The sequence below is a fragment of the Cervus canadensis genome, chromosome 25, assembly GCF_019320065.1.
Source record: "Cervus canadensis isolate Bull #8, Minnesota chromosome 25, ASM1932006v1, whole genome shotgun sequence".
Taxonomy (NCBI): domain Eukaryota; kingdom Metazoa; phylum Chordata; class Mammalia; order Artiodactyla; family Cervidae; genus Cervus; species Cervus canadensis.
In genome coordinates, this window is record NC_057410.1 from 2,212,609 (window position 1) to 2,224,614 (window position 12,006).

The window sequence follows — 12,006 nt, forward strand, 5'->3', positions numbered from 1 at the left end:
GTGTGTGTGTGTGGGGGGGGTGTTTCTAGTCAGCAGCCCCTTTCCACTTTTAGCCTCAGAATCCTCCCCAGTTCAGCTCTCTGCTCCTTACTCCCGCCCTCCACAAGCAGGTTCAGTGCTAGTCAGCCAGCTCTGAAATTAAAGCAAAGGTCAACATGAGGAGGGAGGGGGTCTCCACCACCACACCCTCCCAGGATCTCCAGAGACAGCAAGAACAAAGGGAGCAGGAATTCCCCGGGTCAAGTCTTAGGCCGGGAGAGGATGGGAGTGATCCACACTCTAGCCTTTCTTCAAAAACAGCAGCATGTGTATGCGCACACATATACATGTTAGCCTCAGAACTGTAAAGCAAACGTGAGCGGGCAGGTGATTTGACTCTAGCAGGCAGTTTAGATGGACCGTGGAGAACTGCATTCCTCGCTGCAGCTGAGAAGGAGAGCGCCTAGGAGAAGGGAGCACTAAGGAAGAGCAAGCCCCACTCCTTTCCAAGGATCCCTTCTGGCCCAAGGTCTTCTGACCTTCCCAGTCAGCTGCTTTGGCTTTCTGCTGCCCCTGGAAGCGCACGATGGTGAGAGGGGTCTGGGGCAGTCCTGAACCCCAGGGTCCTGCCCTGGGCAGCTCTTCAACTTGAGAGACTGCTGCCTGCTCTCTGCGTAGCAGGCTCAGCTGGGAAGGTCCAAGGGCCTGATCTCCTTTCCAGCCCCCCAAACATGGGGCTCCGCTAAGACCAAGGCAAAGTCAGTGACCAGGAGGGGTAGGAGTGGGAGTCACTGCCTGGAGGGAGGGATCCTGTATTCTTCGGAAGATGGCTGGGAAGTTCTTTCCTCCATTGCGTAGAACTTTCTTTCCCTCCTCGGTTGAGGTGCCCAGATGTCCCACAATGGGGTCTTCACTCTGGGAAAAGGAAGGGTCCAGTAAGTCCTTGCCCATCTTTCAGATTGCCCTGGTCCCTATAGTCATCCCATCCTCTGGGCATTAAGCTGGATTCAAAGAAGACAGAACCACTCTGGCAAGGATCTTCCCGTAACTCTCCGCGGTTTCTCTTGGGCTCCCTACTTACCAGCTCCTCCAGAGGCACACGCTGGAACAAGGGGTGGCCTTCAAAGTGGGTGCACATCCACTCATGCAGCTCCGGCACGTCGGTTATGGTGTACACGAGTCCCTGCGCAGGCAAAGTCACTCTGCAGGGGGCGCTGCGAGCGGCCGGGCAGCAGGGGGATGGGGATGGTGGTGAGTCCCCAGCGAACCCCCCACTGAATTCTCGGTTGGAAAGCCCCTTATTAGACCCCTTACCCTGTCCTCCCTCCTGCTCTCGACTCACCCCAACTCTCAGCACGTAGGCATATTCTGCCAGCAGTGTGGGGCTGATGATTCGCCACTTGTGCTTCGTCCGCTTGAAATGTGGGTCAGGGAAGAGGAAGAACATCTTTGCCAGCTGTGAGACAGTCGAGCACCGACAGGGTGGTGAGAGCCTGGCCTCCACACCCCACCTGCTTACCAGCCTAAACCCCGGGGGCCCCGCCCCACCTGGCCCTTGCGGAAGAAGTTAGGAAGGTGCTTCATGGCATTGCTGCGGAGACAGGCGATGTTCTGGAAACCACCTCCAGGAGCGGCTCGCAGGGCCCGGATCCGGTCTTGTACATAGTCTGAGACTTTCACCCGGATCTCCAGACCCAGAATCAGCGTGTCTGGGAACAGCGGTGACAGTTCCACTGGACACAGAAACAGAATCAACCTCATCCTTACAGGATGTACAGAGGGGTCAACACGGGAAAGGAAGCCTCAATCAGCAATGACCCAAATCAGGGACTGAAAGTGTGGCCACAGAGCTACCTGTATGGATAGCTCTGTGCTGGAGAGGCTGAGGGACACCCCAAAATTGTCACCAGAACCGGAAGTGGGAAGGCCTGGCAATACATGTGTCTTTGCACATGCTTTAAAGTCTGCACAGTGTTCCTACACATTGTCTTACTTAATTCTCATGACATTATGCGGTAAACTGCACAGATGATAAAACTGAGGGTAGGAAATGGCTGAAGCCACAGAGCTGGAACTTGGAACCATGGTTTCCCGCCACCAAGTACTACGCTCTTCCTCTCTGTTGTGCTGCTATTTCCATGGAAGAGCTCTACATAGAGAAGTGGGGCTAGCATGCATGCTGGGACAACACAGGCGATGTAAGAGAAATCTGAAAATAGGATCTTGGAGAAGGAATGAGTTCTGGTGAGGAAGGGGGAAGGGAGAGGGGGGTGGAATCCCCGAGAAAGACAGTTCAGGATCATTGGCCACAGCGACTAATCTCTGACGCTTGTGCTGACCAGCTCACTGACCCGGCACCTGGCAGGTGAAACGGCTCATGTAGGGACCAGAGCCAGGAGCAGGCCCAGACCAAGACAACTCAAGTTCTAAGAGGCTTTGGGGCAGCCCCCTCCCTTCTCCCGGGCGAAGGCCACAGACCCAGAGTAGAGGGAAGGTGGAGGTTCTCCACGATGTCACAGCAGGCAGTGTCTGGTCCGAAGGGGAAAGGCCAACTATGGCCCCCAGCAAACCTGCTGAGGTGGCAGAACCTAGGCACTGCCTCTCCTTGCCCCAGAGAGAGGGCCAGAGTGTTACCTAACAGGCCGCCGTAGCCACAGCCTATGTCTGCAAACTCCACTTGGGCCTGAGCTCCCTTTTCTTTCTCATCCTTTGGGTCGTCGTGGCTCTGATTTTGAGGCGGTGGAGCGAAGAACTCTGGGTATAGCTCAGACCAGTCCATGTCCTCTGGTTTCACAGGGCTAGTGGAGAGAAGGCGTGAGAAATGTGGTTACGCCATTGTGGAAGTGGTACTATGTGTGTGGGTGGATGGGTGAGGGTGGGAGATGCATGAGAGGAGGGTTTCTCAAAAATTCTGTAAGAGTGGGCCCTTTGGCCTCTAGGGAGCACAATGGAAACCACCCTTAACCCCCAGTATGAATCATCGGCCTATCATGGGGCCCATGACTGTGATCCGCCTATCTCCCTTTCCAGGGTTGATGTGACTGACTGAGCATCTCTCCTTTCTGGGGTTCAAGTTCCCCTTGTCCCAGAGACTGGCTGCCTAAGGCACTGGGACTTGTCTTTGCTGAAGTTCTCTGCGGGAAGAGGATGGAGTAAGGTGTGGGTGGGGTTGTGTGGAAGTTCCTCTTTTTTTTCAAAACTGATTTTAATGGCGTATACTTCATTTACAATGTTGTGTGAGTTTATGCTATAGAGCAAAGTGACTCAGTTACACATATACATATAACCACTCTTTTTTAGAATCTTTTCCCATATAGGTCATTACAGATGGTTGAGTAGAGTTCCCTGTGCTATCCAGGAGGTCCTTACTAGTCATCTACTTTAGTAGTGCGTACATGTGGATCCCAGGCTCCCAATTTATCCCTCCCTCCAAGTTTGCCTTTTGCTAAATTTCACAGATTAAACTGAAAGATGGAAACGACATTCTTCCTCCATCACTCTAGTCTCAGTAACAATTTCTCTCTCTTCCCAGCCTAGCAATCCTACCCAGACGTCGGCCAGGACACCACGCCCCTCCAGCCCGCAAACTCCGCCCTCCGCCGAATCTTACCCCGCCCCCTCCCCGCGCCACCACACACAAAGCTGACGTCACCCAGCGATCCTCGCAAGAGTCCCCTAAACCCTCCCAACCGTTCCAGCACGATCGATTTTCCGGGCTAATCCGAGAATTCTGCCCTCCTCTCGCCCCCCCTGCTCGCCCTGCCTCGCTCACTCACTAGCGCAGCGTATGATCCGCCATGGGGTTGGAGTGAGCCCGCTGCCGATAGTAGCGCTTCTGAGGCTGTGGGGCCTCGGCTCCCGCCGCGTCCCCAGCCTCGGTTCCCGCCATGATCTCCAGCGCGAGTTTCTCTGCGGAACCCACGTGGAGAACTGGGCTCTGGGCGCACGAGAATGACGCGGCCAGGCACGTAAGCTCAGAGCCCTCCCCTTAAAGCCCCAGGAGTGAATTCGGCTGGGCTGGGCAGGGCGGCCCGCAGCGGGGCCGCGCGGGAGGGTACCTCCGCGCCGCTGGTCTTTAGCGGGGCTGACAAGGCCAGACTCGCACCCCGCCTCTATCGTTAGCCCGCTTCTGTTTGGTCTGGGTTACCAGCCCTGTTGCAGGCCCCTGTGCACCCCGCAGGTGAGAGGGGCCCAGGGACCCCGCTTTCCTGCGTTGAATTAATCCTCGTTCCTCTGCCCTCCTCCCGGGCTCCGAACAGTGCCCTGGGTCTGACCCCCGTAGCCCGGTGTAAGTCCCGTCGGCTGTGCGCTGGGGCCCGGAGCCGGGGAGGCAGCTCCTCATCCCGGCTCCAGGAAGTCAGACTGGAGGAAGGAGGGCAAACTCGAGGAGGCGGGGCTCGGTGCCACGGGGCAGCCGCGGGGCTCGCTGTCCCCCAGCCCCCACCCCGCTTCAGATCAGGGATCCGAGCGCTGGCTGGCGTCAGGGCATTCTCTCGGCCAGATGGCAGATTCCCGCCCAGATCCTGAGTCAGAGCCCGATTCGGTGTTCCCACGCGAGGTCGGGCTCTTCGCCGACTGCTACTCGGAGAAGAGCAGGTTCTGCTTCTGTGGGCACGTGCTGAATATCACGGAGAACTTCGGGTCCCGTCTCGGGGTGGCAGCGCGCGTGTGGGATGCGGTGAGGAGTGGGCGGCCCTGGGCTAGGGTCCGCGGGGACCCCCGGACTCCCGCTCTCCCATATGGAGCCATCCCCGCTGCAATCTTATATTTCTTCTTTTTTCTCCTATAGGCTCTAAGCCTGTGCAGCTATTTCGAGAGTCACAATGTGGATTTCCGAGGCAAGAAAGTGATCGAACTGGGCGCGGGGACTGGTATCGTGGGAATCTTGGCAGCGCTGCAGGGTGCGTGAGCTTTGCGGTGGGAGAGGGTGAGGGGAACGGGGATGTAGAGAACTTGTCACTTCCTGGGTTCTTGAGAGAGGGAGAGGGAGTGGTTTGGGACCAACACAATGTTTTTTTTTTTTTTTTTAAACAAACTTAACATTTTTTTTTTGCCCCTGCCTGCTCCGGTGTGCCAGACAGTGCTGATTCGCTGTTCCAGCACCCATGGTGATTGGTTGAGGCGGGTGGGCAGGAAATAAAATTTAGGCAGGCCTTAATAGGAGTTTTTCCTACCTTTTTGCGATTTTCTGGACAATGTTGTCAGAAAAAAATCTTTGCTTTGGATATGATCCTCTGTTAAAATGCCTATATGGAATTACTCTCTAGAGGGAGTCATCTGCAGGTGTTAAACCTCATGAGTAGTTTATAACTTCACTGTGAATATATTTTTGATTCTTTAGGTTTTGATTGCTTGGGAGGAACAAGCTTATGAGTTTTTGAGGGTTAGGCTGTGTTTTGTGGGAAATGGGGTAGGAATTAGGCACTGCCGACTTGGGAAAGAAAAAGGTAAAAATTCTGCTTTATTTTTGTCAAGAATCAGAAACTACAAAGGAAAAAGTGCCTTGGTTTATAATCTGATGGGCAGGCAAAACTTCACACTGAAAACATTCCTTTAAAAAGACTTACGATGACATCTCCCTAGGAATGCAAATTAACATGTCCTTGTTCATAGGGACATAACACAAAACACATTCAGGGAAGTCTTCCCAGTAGCAGGCTTTCATTCTTTTATTCTGTTCATTCAACCAACATGTATTTGGAGTCCTATATGTGCCAAGAATTGTGCTAGGTATTGGGATACAGCAATGAGTAAGACAGATTTCCTCTCCTCAAGGAGTTGATGGTCTAGTGTTGAGGACGGGGGAAGATGTTACAGGATGTTACGGAGAGGTATGTGCAGAGCCAGTGGACACGCTCTGGCTGTGTCTCCCTTGACTCTCTGGGAATCCATCAAGAAGAAGGTCTATCAGATGAGGAGTATGAACATGGCAGGCTCAGAAAGAACCGAAGGAGTGTCACCAGCAGCTTTCCATGAAGGATGAGTGGATAAGTGGGCAGCTATGCTAAAATGGCAGAAAAGATGTGTAATATCAAGGGAAACACCTTTCACTTGCTTCCAGACTGACTTCTTTTGTCTTCTATTCTGCTGCCCACTCAGAAATCTGGGTGTCATTCTCATCCATTGCCCTCTCCCCTCGCATCCTGGCAGTCAGCGAGTCCTGTGGGTCACATGTCCTTAATACAGTTGTCTGTTCTCTAACCCCCAGCTGTAGTTCAGGCCACTGCCAGCTTTCCCATGGATTTTCATGAGTGTCTTCAAGCTTCCCTAGGGAGAAGTTTGGCATGCCCAAAGTAGATCTTGTGATCTTCTGCCACCAAACCTGTTTCTCCCTCAGACTTCCCCATCATAGTGAAGCAAACTGCCATTCAACCAGTGGGGAATCTAGACCCACCTCTGACATGTCCCTTTTTCTCATCCCCATCTCCATGATCCAAGTCTGGCTGATTTAACTCCTAAAAATCTCCTGAACCTCCTGTTTTTCCATCCGCACTGATGGCTCCCCAGTCCTTGGCACCATCAACTTGCTTGGATGGCCACAATTAATCAGACTGGTCTTCCTGCTTCTACTCCTTGCCCCCACCTAGACCTCTGCTCGCTCCACCCAGCTGCAGAGTGATCTTCTCAGCACCCCTTCCCTATCCTTCAGTGGCTTCTTACTGCTTGCAGGACAGAACCAGTCCCGTGGGCATGGCCTCCCTCTCCCTCTGAGCTCCTTGTGCTGCCGAGCGCTCTCCTGTCAGTTCCGCAAGCCTGTCTCCGTGTCCCCTTCCTCGGAGCCTTCACATAGGCTGCTTGTGTGTATACCCCGCGTCCCGCTTGGCTAATGCATATGCCTTCTTCCGAGCTCAGCTCAAACATCACTTCCAAGGGAAGGCCTCCAGGACACTCCCACCTGCAAGCTACTATCTTAGCTACTTCTAGTATTTTAGACACAATTGTGCTGACTGGTTTCGTTTTAATTTGTTGTCATTATCCTCAGATGTGTCCTTAAATGATGTCCCACTAGCCTCTTACCTCTCCCTCATCCAGTTATTCCTCTGCTCTCCTAAACATCTTACTTCTTACCATTTCACCTTTCATACCTCCAAATGTCTCTCTCTCCCCAGCCGATGATTTTGTTCCCTAGCTCTTCTGATTGCTTCTTTTTTTCTTATAGGAAGTGTCCACGAGGTCTCTCTCAGCGTCTACTCACCCAGCTGTGTCTGTCTGCACTGCCTTCTCTCCCGGTACGATGCTAGACGTGCTGTGCTCCTAGCTAAGGTCAAGCCCCCCATGCCTCATGAGACCCTGAACCTTCTCATCTGTGTAAAGACACTGTTCAAGCAGATACCCTGCCCCCCTGCCTCTCCTGCGTTGCTGTTTTCCCTTCTCTCTGGATCATTCCATGTGTGTGTTTGTGTGTATTATGCATATAAATATGCGATAATTTCTCCTATCTCAGATCCTACACATCCCTGCAGTTACCATTCCGTTTCTCTGCTCAGCTTTGTGATGAAACTCAGAAGAGTGAATATCCGCTGTCGTTCCTCTCCTCCTATTGTTTCTTCAGTTCCGTTCCAGAACACCCCCTCACACCGCCCCGCCCCCCAACTTGCCTTCTCCACTCCGCTAGCTCCAGTCAATGTTGTGAGCTTCACTTTTGACTGCATGTTGTTGAATGCAGCAGTCAGGGGACTTCCCTGGTGGTCCAGTGGCTAAGACTCCGAGCTCCCAATGCTGGGGGCCTAGGTTCCATCCCTGATCAGGGAACTAGATCCCACATGCCGAAACTGAGAGTTCGCAGGTCGCAACTAAAGAACCTGAATGCTGCAACAAAGATGGAAGATCCTGCAGTGCTGCAAGTAAGACCTGGTGCAACCAAATAAATAAACATTAAAGAGAAAAAAGTACAGCTGTCAGCATGAGCCCAGCTTCCCGGACTTGGTGGCAGTTGCCATCCCCTCCCCCTGCCCCCCGTGAAACACCCCTCCTTTGGATTCCAAGACGCCAGGCTTCTGGGTTCTCACCTCGCTGGCACTGTTTCCATTCCCCTGTGTTGGTGGCTGTTCCTCTTCACAGCCTGAAGTCTGAGTGCCCCAGGGCTCAGGAGCAGCCCTCGGACCCCGCCCCTATCTGCCTGTACTCACGGCTTAAATGCCCTTTCCACGCTGATGACTCTGACTCTCCTACTGATATCTCCAGACTTGTTTGTATAGCCTCCGGCCTACTTGATACCTCCCTGTGGTTGTCCCATGAACATGTCAAACTTAATGTGTCCAGAAGCGCATTCGTGATTTTCCCGTCCAGCCTGCCCCTCCTGCAGCCCTCCTCACCTAAATAAATGACACTTTGATCTTCTGGCTGTCAGGCCAAATATCTTGGAACCATCCTCAGCCTCTCTCTCTGATAGTGCGTATCTAATTTGTCAGAAACGCCCCTATTGATTTTACCTTCAAAATGTATTCAGGGTCTGACAACGGCTGCCCTGGTTCAAGCCATGATCACTTCTCACCTGGGTAACTGTAGCCACCTCCTAACTGGTTTGTTCTGACTGTGCCCCTCTGTGGTATTTCCTCATCACAGTAGCCAGAGTGATCTCTTTAGAGCCATTCTTCAATTCTTAAAGTCATAAGGTTTATGACATTCTTCCATTAGAAATTTTCCAATAGCTTCCCATCTCACTCAGACTAAAAACCAAACTTCTTGGTTGCTTTACAAGGCGCCATCTAGAATCTGAGCCCTACGATTATTTCTCTCACTTATTTTGCTCCAGCTGCAGGCATTCTTACTGGTCCTCAGACTTGTTAGGTGAACTCTTGCATGAAGGTCTTTATTCTTGGTCCTTCCGTTTATGGCTGTTTTTTGGGGGGGGGGGTTTCTAAGCTCTGTCAGTCTTTCCTTCCTCATGTGTTTTACCGTCACCTCTTTGCTTTCTGTTAGTCCCTCATTTGGTATCTTTTAATCTCAGAGACACAGAGTTTGCCCCATCACTTCATACAGGTCATTGCTCAAACATAATCTGCTCCCTAACTACCAGTTTGAAGCTTTCCCTAACACCCAGTTTAAAGTGACATCCCCTGCCCCGTCCCTCAAGCAGTTCTTCTCCTCCTTCCCTGCTTCAGCATACATCTGACTTACAGTGTGTTTTATTTCATTTTGTTGTTGTTGTTATCTCTAGCCACTAGACTGTAAGCCCCCGGAGTGAAGGGATTCTTGTCTGATGGGTTCACTGCTGTATTCTCAGCGCCTGGCATTTAGGCACATAATGACTATTAATGGGAGAATGAATTCTGAATATTTCCTGTTTCTGTAATAATCACCATGATTATGACTAAATCGTTTTGCATTACCTCATTTGTCTCCGCCTCTATAACAAATCTCAAGGAAGGCCAAGGTCTTGTCTTGCTCACCCCTGTACCCTCAGAACTTGGTAGATGCTCAATACATGTACTTACTGCATGAAGGAAGCTTTCTGAAGTCCTGATCTAATCATCGTTACCCTCTGCTTCTGCCCTTAAACCTGTTGCCCTCAGGATCAGGCCTGGGTCTCCTTAGCGTGCCGTAACGATTTTCCTCTGTACTCTTGTGCCCTGACACGTTTCCCTGCCACCTCCTTTGAGCTCTAGCCTTCCTCGCATACGCTGTGCTTTCTCATCACCAGGCCTTTGTACTCTCTCTTCTCTGCTTGAGAAGCTTCACCTGACTAACTCCTCCTTGCCCTTTAAGGCTTGCTGAGGTCATGTCTTCTGGGAAGCTTTCCAGATCCATGAAGGCTGGTTTGTGTCAGTAGGGGGTGGGTGCATAGCCCACCTCCAGCTTAGTCCTGCCCAGGCTTCTGCTGACATCTGATTGTTGTGTGTTGGGCAGAGAGGTTGAAGATTAGCTCAGCGAGAATGTTGATGTTGTAGAATGTAGAGTAATGAGATGGCAGTGGATGAAGCTGAGGTTAGGGGAGCTAAAATCCAAAGTGTGGACTTTGGGCTGTCAAAACATTATCCTCTAGGCCCCGAGGTCTCTGGACCTTCTGGGCAGGAGCTGAAACCCCTTGGTTGGTCCCTCTGACTTGCATTTCTCCTCCTTCCTCTCTCTCAGGGGGGGATGTTACCATCACTGACCTACCCCTGGTCCTAGAACAGATCCAGGGCAACGTCCAGGCCAATGTGCCCCCTGGAGGCCGGGCCCAGGTCCGCGCCTTGTCCTGGGGGATTGACCAGCATGTCTTCCCTGGAGACTATGACCTGGTGCTGGGGGCTGATATCGTGTACCTGGAGTCCACCTTCCCGCTGCTGCTGGGGACCCTCCGACACCTGTGCGGGCCCCATGGCACCATCTATCTGGCCTCCAAGATGAGAGAGGAGCACGGGGCAGAGAGCTTCTTTCAGCATCTCCTGCCCCAGCATTTCCACCTGGAGCTGGCCCAGCGGGATGAGGATGAAAATGTCAACATCTATAGGGCCAGGCACAGGGGACCAAGACCTGCCTGACGTCACCCTTCTGCTCCTCCGAGCCCCTCGTTCTCATGAAGGAACTGCCATGTCTCCAGAGCCATAAACATGAGGACCAGAAACAGGTGGATCTCCTCTGCCTGCCTTTCCTCCTTCCCTCATTGTTTCCTGGGCGCCTCTTGGGAAGCTGCAGGCAGGTGCCGTTTGTTAGGGTACCAGAGCCCTTGCTCTGTGGGCTGGAGTGCAAAGGAGATTCCCAGCTCCTGTTCTCAGCAGAGGACGATGAGAGGGCAGCCAGGATTTCAGGGAAGCGGAGGTTAGGTGGGACGTAAACAGTGGCTGCAGAGACAGTCGTGGCCCTGTCTGTCGCCATTGTCTTTTTATACAGAATGGATTATTTTTTCCAGATTCTATTGGAAATTTTTTTAAAGGAAAATAAGCATTAAAGATCTCCTCTGCATCCAGAGAACATGGGCTTTTGCTGGGGGGTGCTGGGGAGCAAGAAACCTCAGACCACCCGCTTCTTGCTTCTAGAGACAGTCTGGTGGGACTGTGGCTCTAGCTGGGTCCAGTCTTCCTAGCCCTGACGTTGGGGTTAGACAGCAGAGCTGTCCTTCGGACTGTAGCTCCTTCAGTCTTTTTGGAGTTGGAGTCCTGATCACTGAGTTCCAGGTTCTCTTTGTTTTTTTTTTTTTTTACCTTTCCAAGCCCTGTCAGTCCTTCCTTCCTAACGTGCTTTGCCTTCACCTCTTCTTTCTCCCACTGTGGGGCCTCTGATTGATCCTCTCTTGACTTATTCCTGGGGTCACACATCACCTCCTGTGGCCTCCTAGCCTCCATTCACTCCCATTCAAACTGTTTTGTAAACTCCTGTAATCTTCCGCAATCAGCTCCGATTAGCTTCTGCTGCTGCCAACAGAAGCAAGAGTAAGCTCTTCTGCTTGGTACTCGGTGTATCCCATGTGATCCCAAATTACCTCCTGTTTCATTTCCTACTGGTTTCCTACACGTGTTCTAACCTCTGGCCAAATTACAAAAGGTCTACTCTTTGTTCCCTAAACCCACATCAAAATTCTCTGACTTCTTCCTTCCTTCTTTCTGATGATTCCCTGCCTGGGTCATATTTCTACCTCTCAAAATCTTCATTGCTCTTAGCCTCTCTCCTGAAAAAAGCTTTATCTGAGCCTCCTGTTTGAATATGATTTTTCTCCTTTGAGACCCTTTAACTCTTTGTCTCCTGGGGCTTATTTACCTTGTCTTGTGTGATCATTTGTCTGCTCCCTATTTTCTCACCATCAGATTACCTTAGAGGGTAGGGCTATATGGTTCCAGGCACACATCAAATATTTCTGCTTGTTCAACAAATAATTTACTGGGTTTGTTGGAGGGACACCCTCCCTCCTCCCTAGGTGACCTTGGTCAAACTTCAGAACCCACTCTCCTACCTTACAAGTTTGTCAGCGAGCCATAAATGGATATAGAAATAAGCATTGGAAATAAACATAAAGTCTTACCACGTGTCTTGTGTTGTTATTTTGTGACAACTCGGTTTCATGTTTTCCATTATTTTACCTCTGGGGAATAATTCTCTTGTGAAATG

General features: G+C 51.6%; 2 protein-coding genes across 5 annotated transcripts; one reads left to right on the forward strand and one right to left on the reverse strand.

The window, feature by feature from the left end:
* Positions 1–290: 290 nt before the first annotated feature.
* On the reverse strand, positions 291–3,888 carry METTL1 (methyltransferase 1, tRNA methylguanosine). Of its 2 annotated transcripts, none has more exons than XM_043446509.1 (6): positions 3,756–3,888; positions 2,614–2,777; positions 1,528–1,688; positions 1,322–1,435; positions 1,061–1,162; positions 291–894 (listed from the first exon to the last, which is right to left on the reverse strand). In XM_043446509.1, the coding sequence occupies exons 1-6, from the start codon at positions 3,866–3,868 to the stop codon at positions 739–741; spliced, it is 810 nt and encodes a 269-aa protein (XP_043302444.1). In that variant the 5' UTR covers positions 3,869–3,888; the 3' UTR covers positions 291–738. The 2 variants fall into 2 exon arrangements, with proteins under 2 accessions (XP_043302444.1, XP_043302443.1); XM_043446508.1 differs by having other exon boundaries at positions 1,528–1,712.
* Positions 3,889–4,480: 592 nt separating this feature from the next.
* EEF1AKMT3 (EEF1A lysine methyltransferase 3) lies at positions 4,481–11,924 on the forward strand. Of its 3 annotated transcripts, XM_043446512.1 has the most exons (4): positions 4,481–4,657; positions 4,769–4,880; positions 7,139–7,208; positions 7,424–8,345. In XM_043446512.1, the coding sequence occupies exons 1-4, from the start codon at positions 4,481–4,483 to the stop codon at positions 7,623–7,625; spliced, it is 561 nt and encodes a 186-aa protein (XP_043302447.1). In that variant the 3' UTR covers positions 7,626–8,345. The 3 variants fall into 3 exon arrangements, with proteins under 3 accessions (XP_043302447.1, XP_043302446.1, XP_043302445.1); XM_043446511.1 differs by lacking the exons at positions 7,139–7,208; positions 7,424–8,345 and adding an exon at positions 10,054–11,924; XM_043446510.1 differs by having other exon boundaries at positions 7,139–8,345.
* Positions 11,925–12,006: the final 82 nt, after the last annotated feature.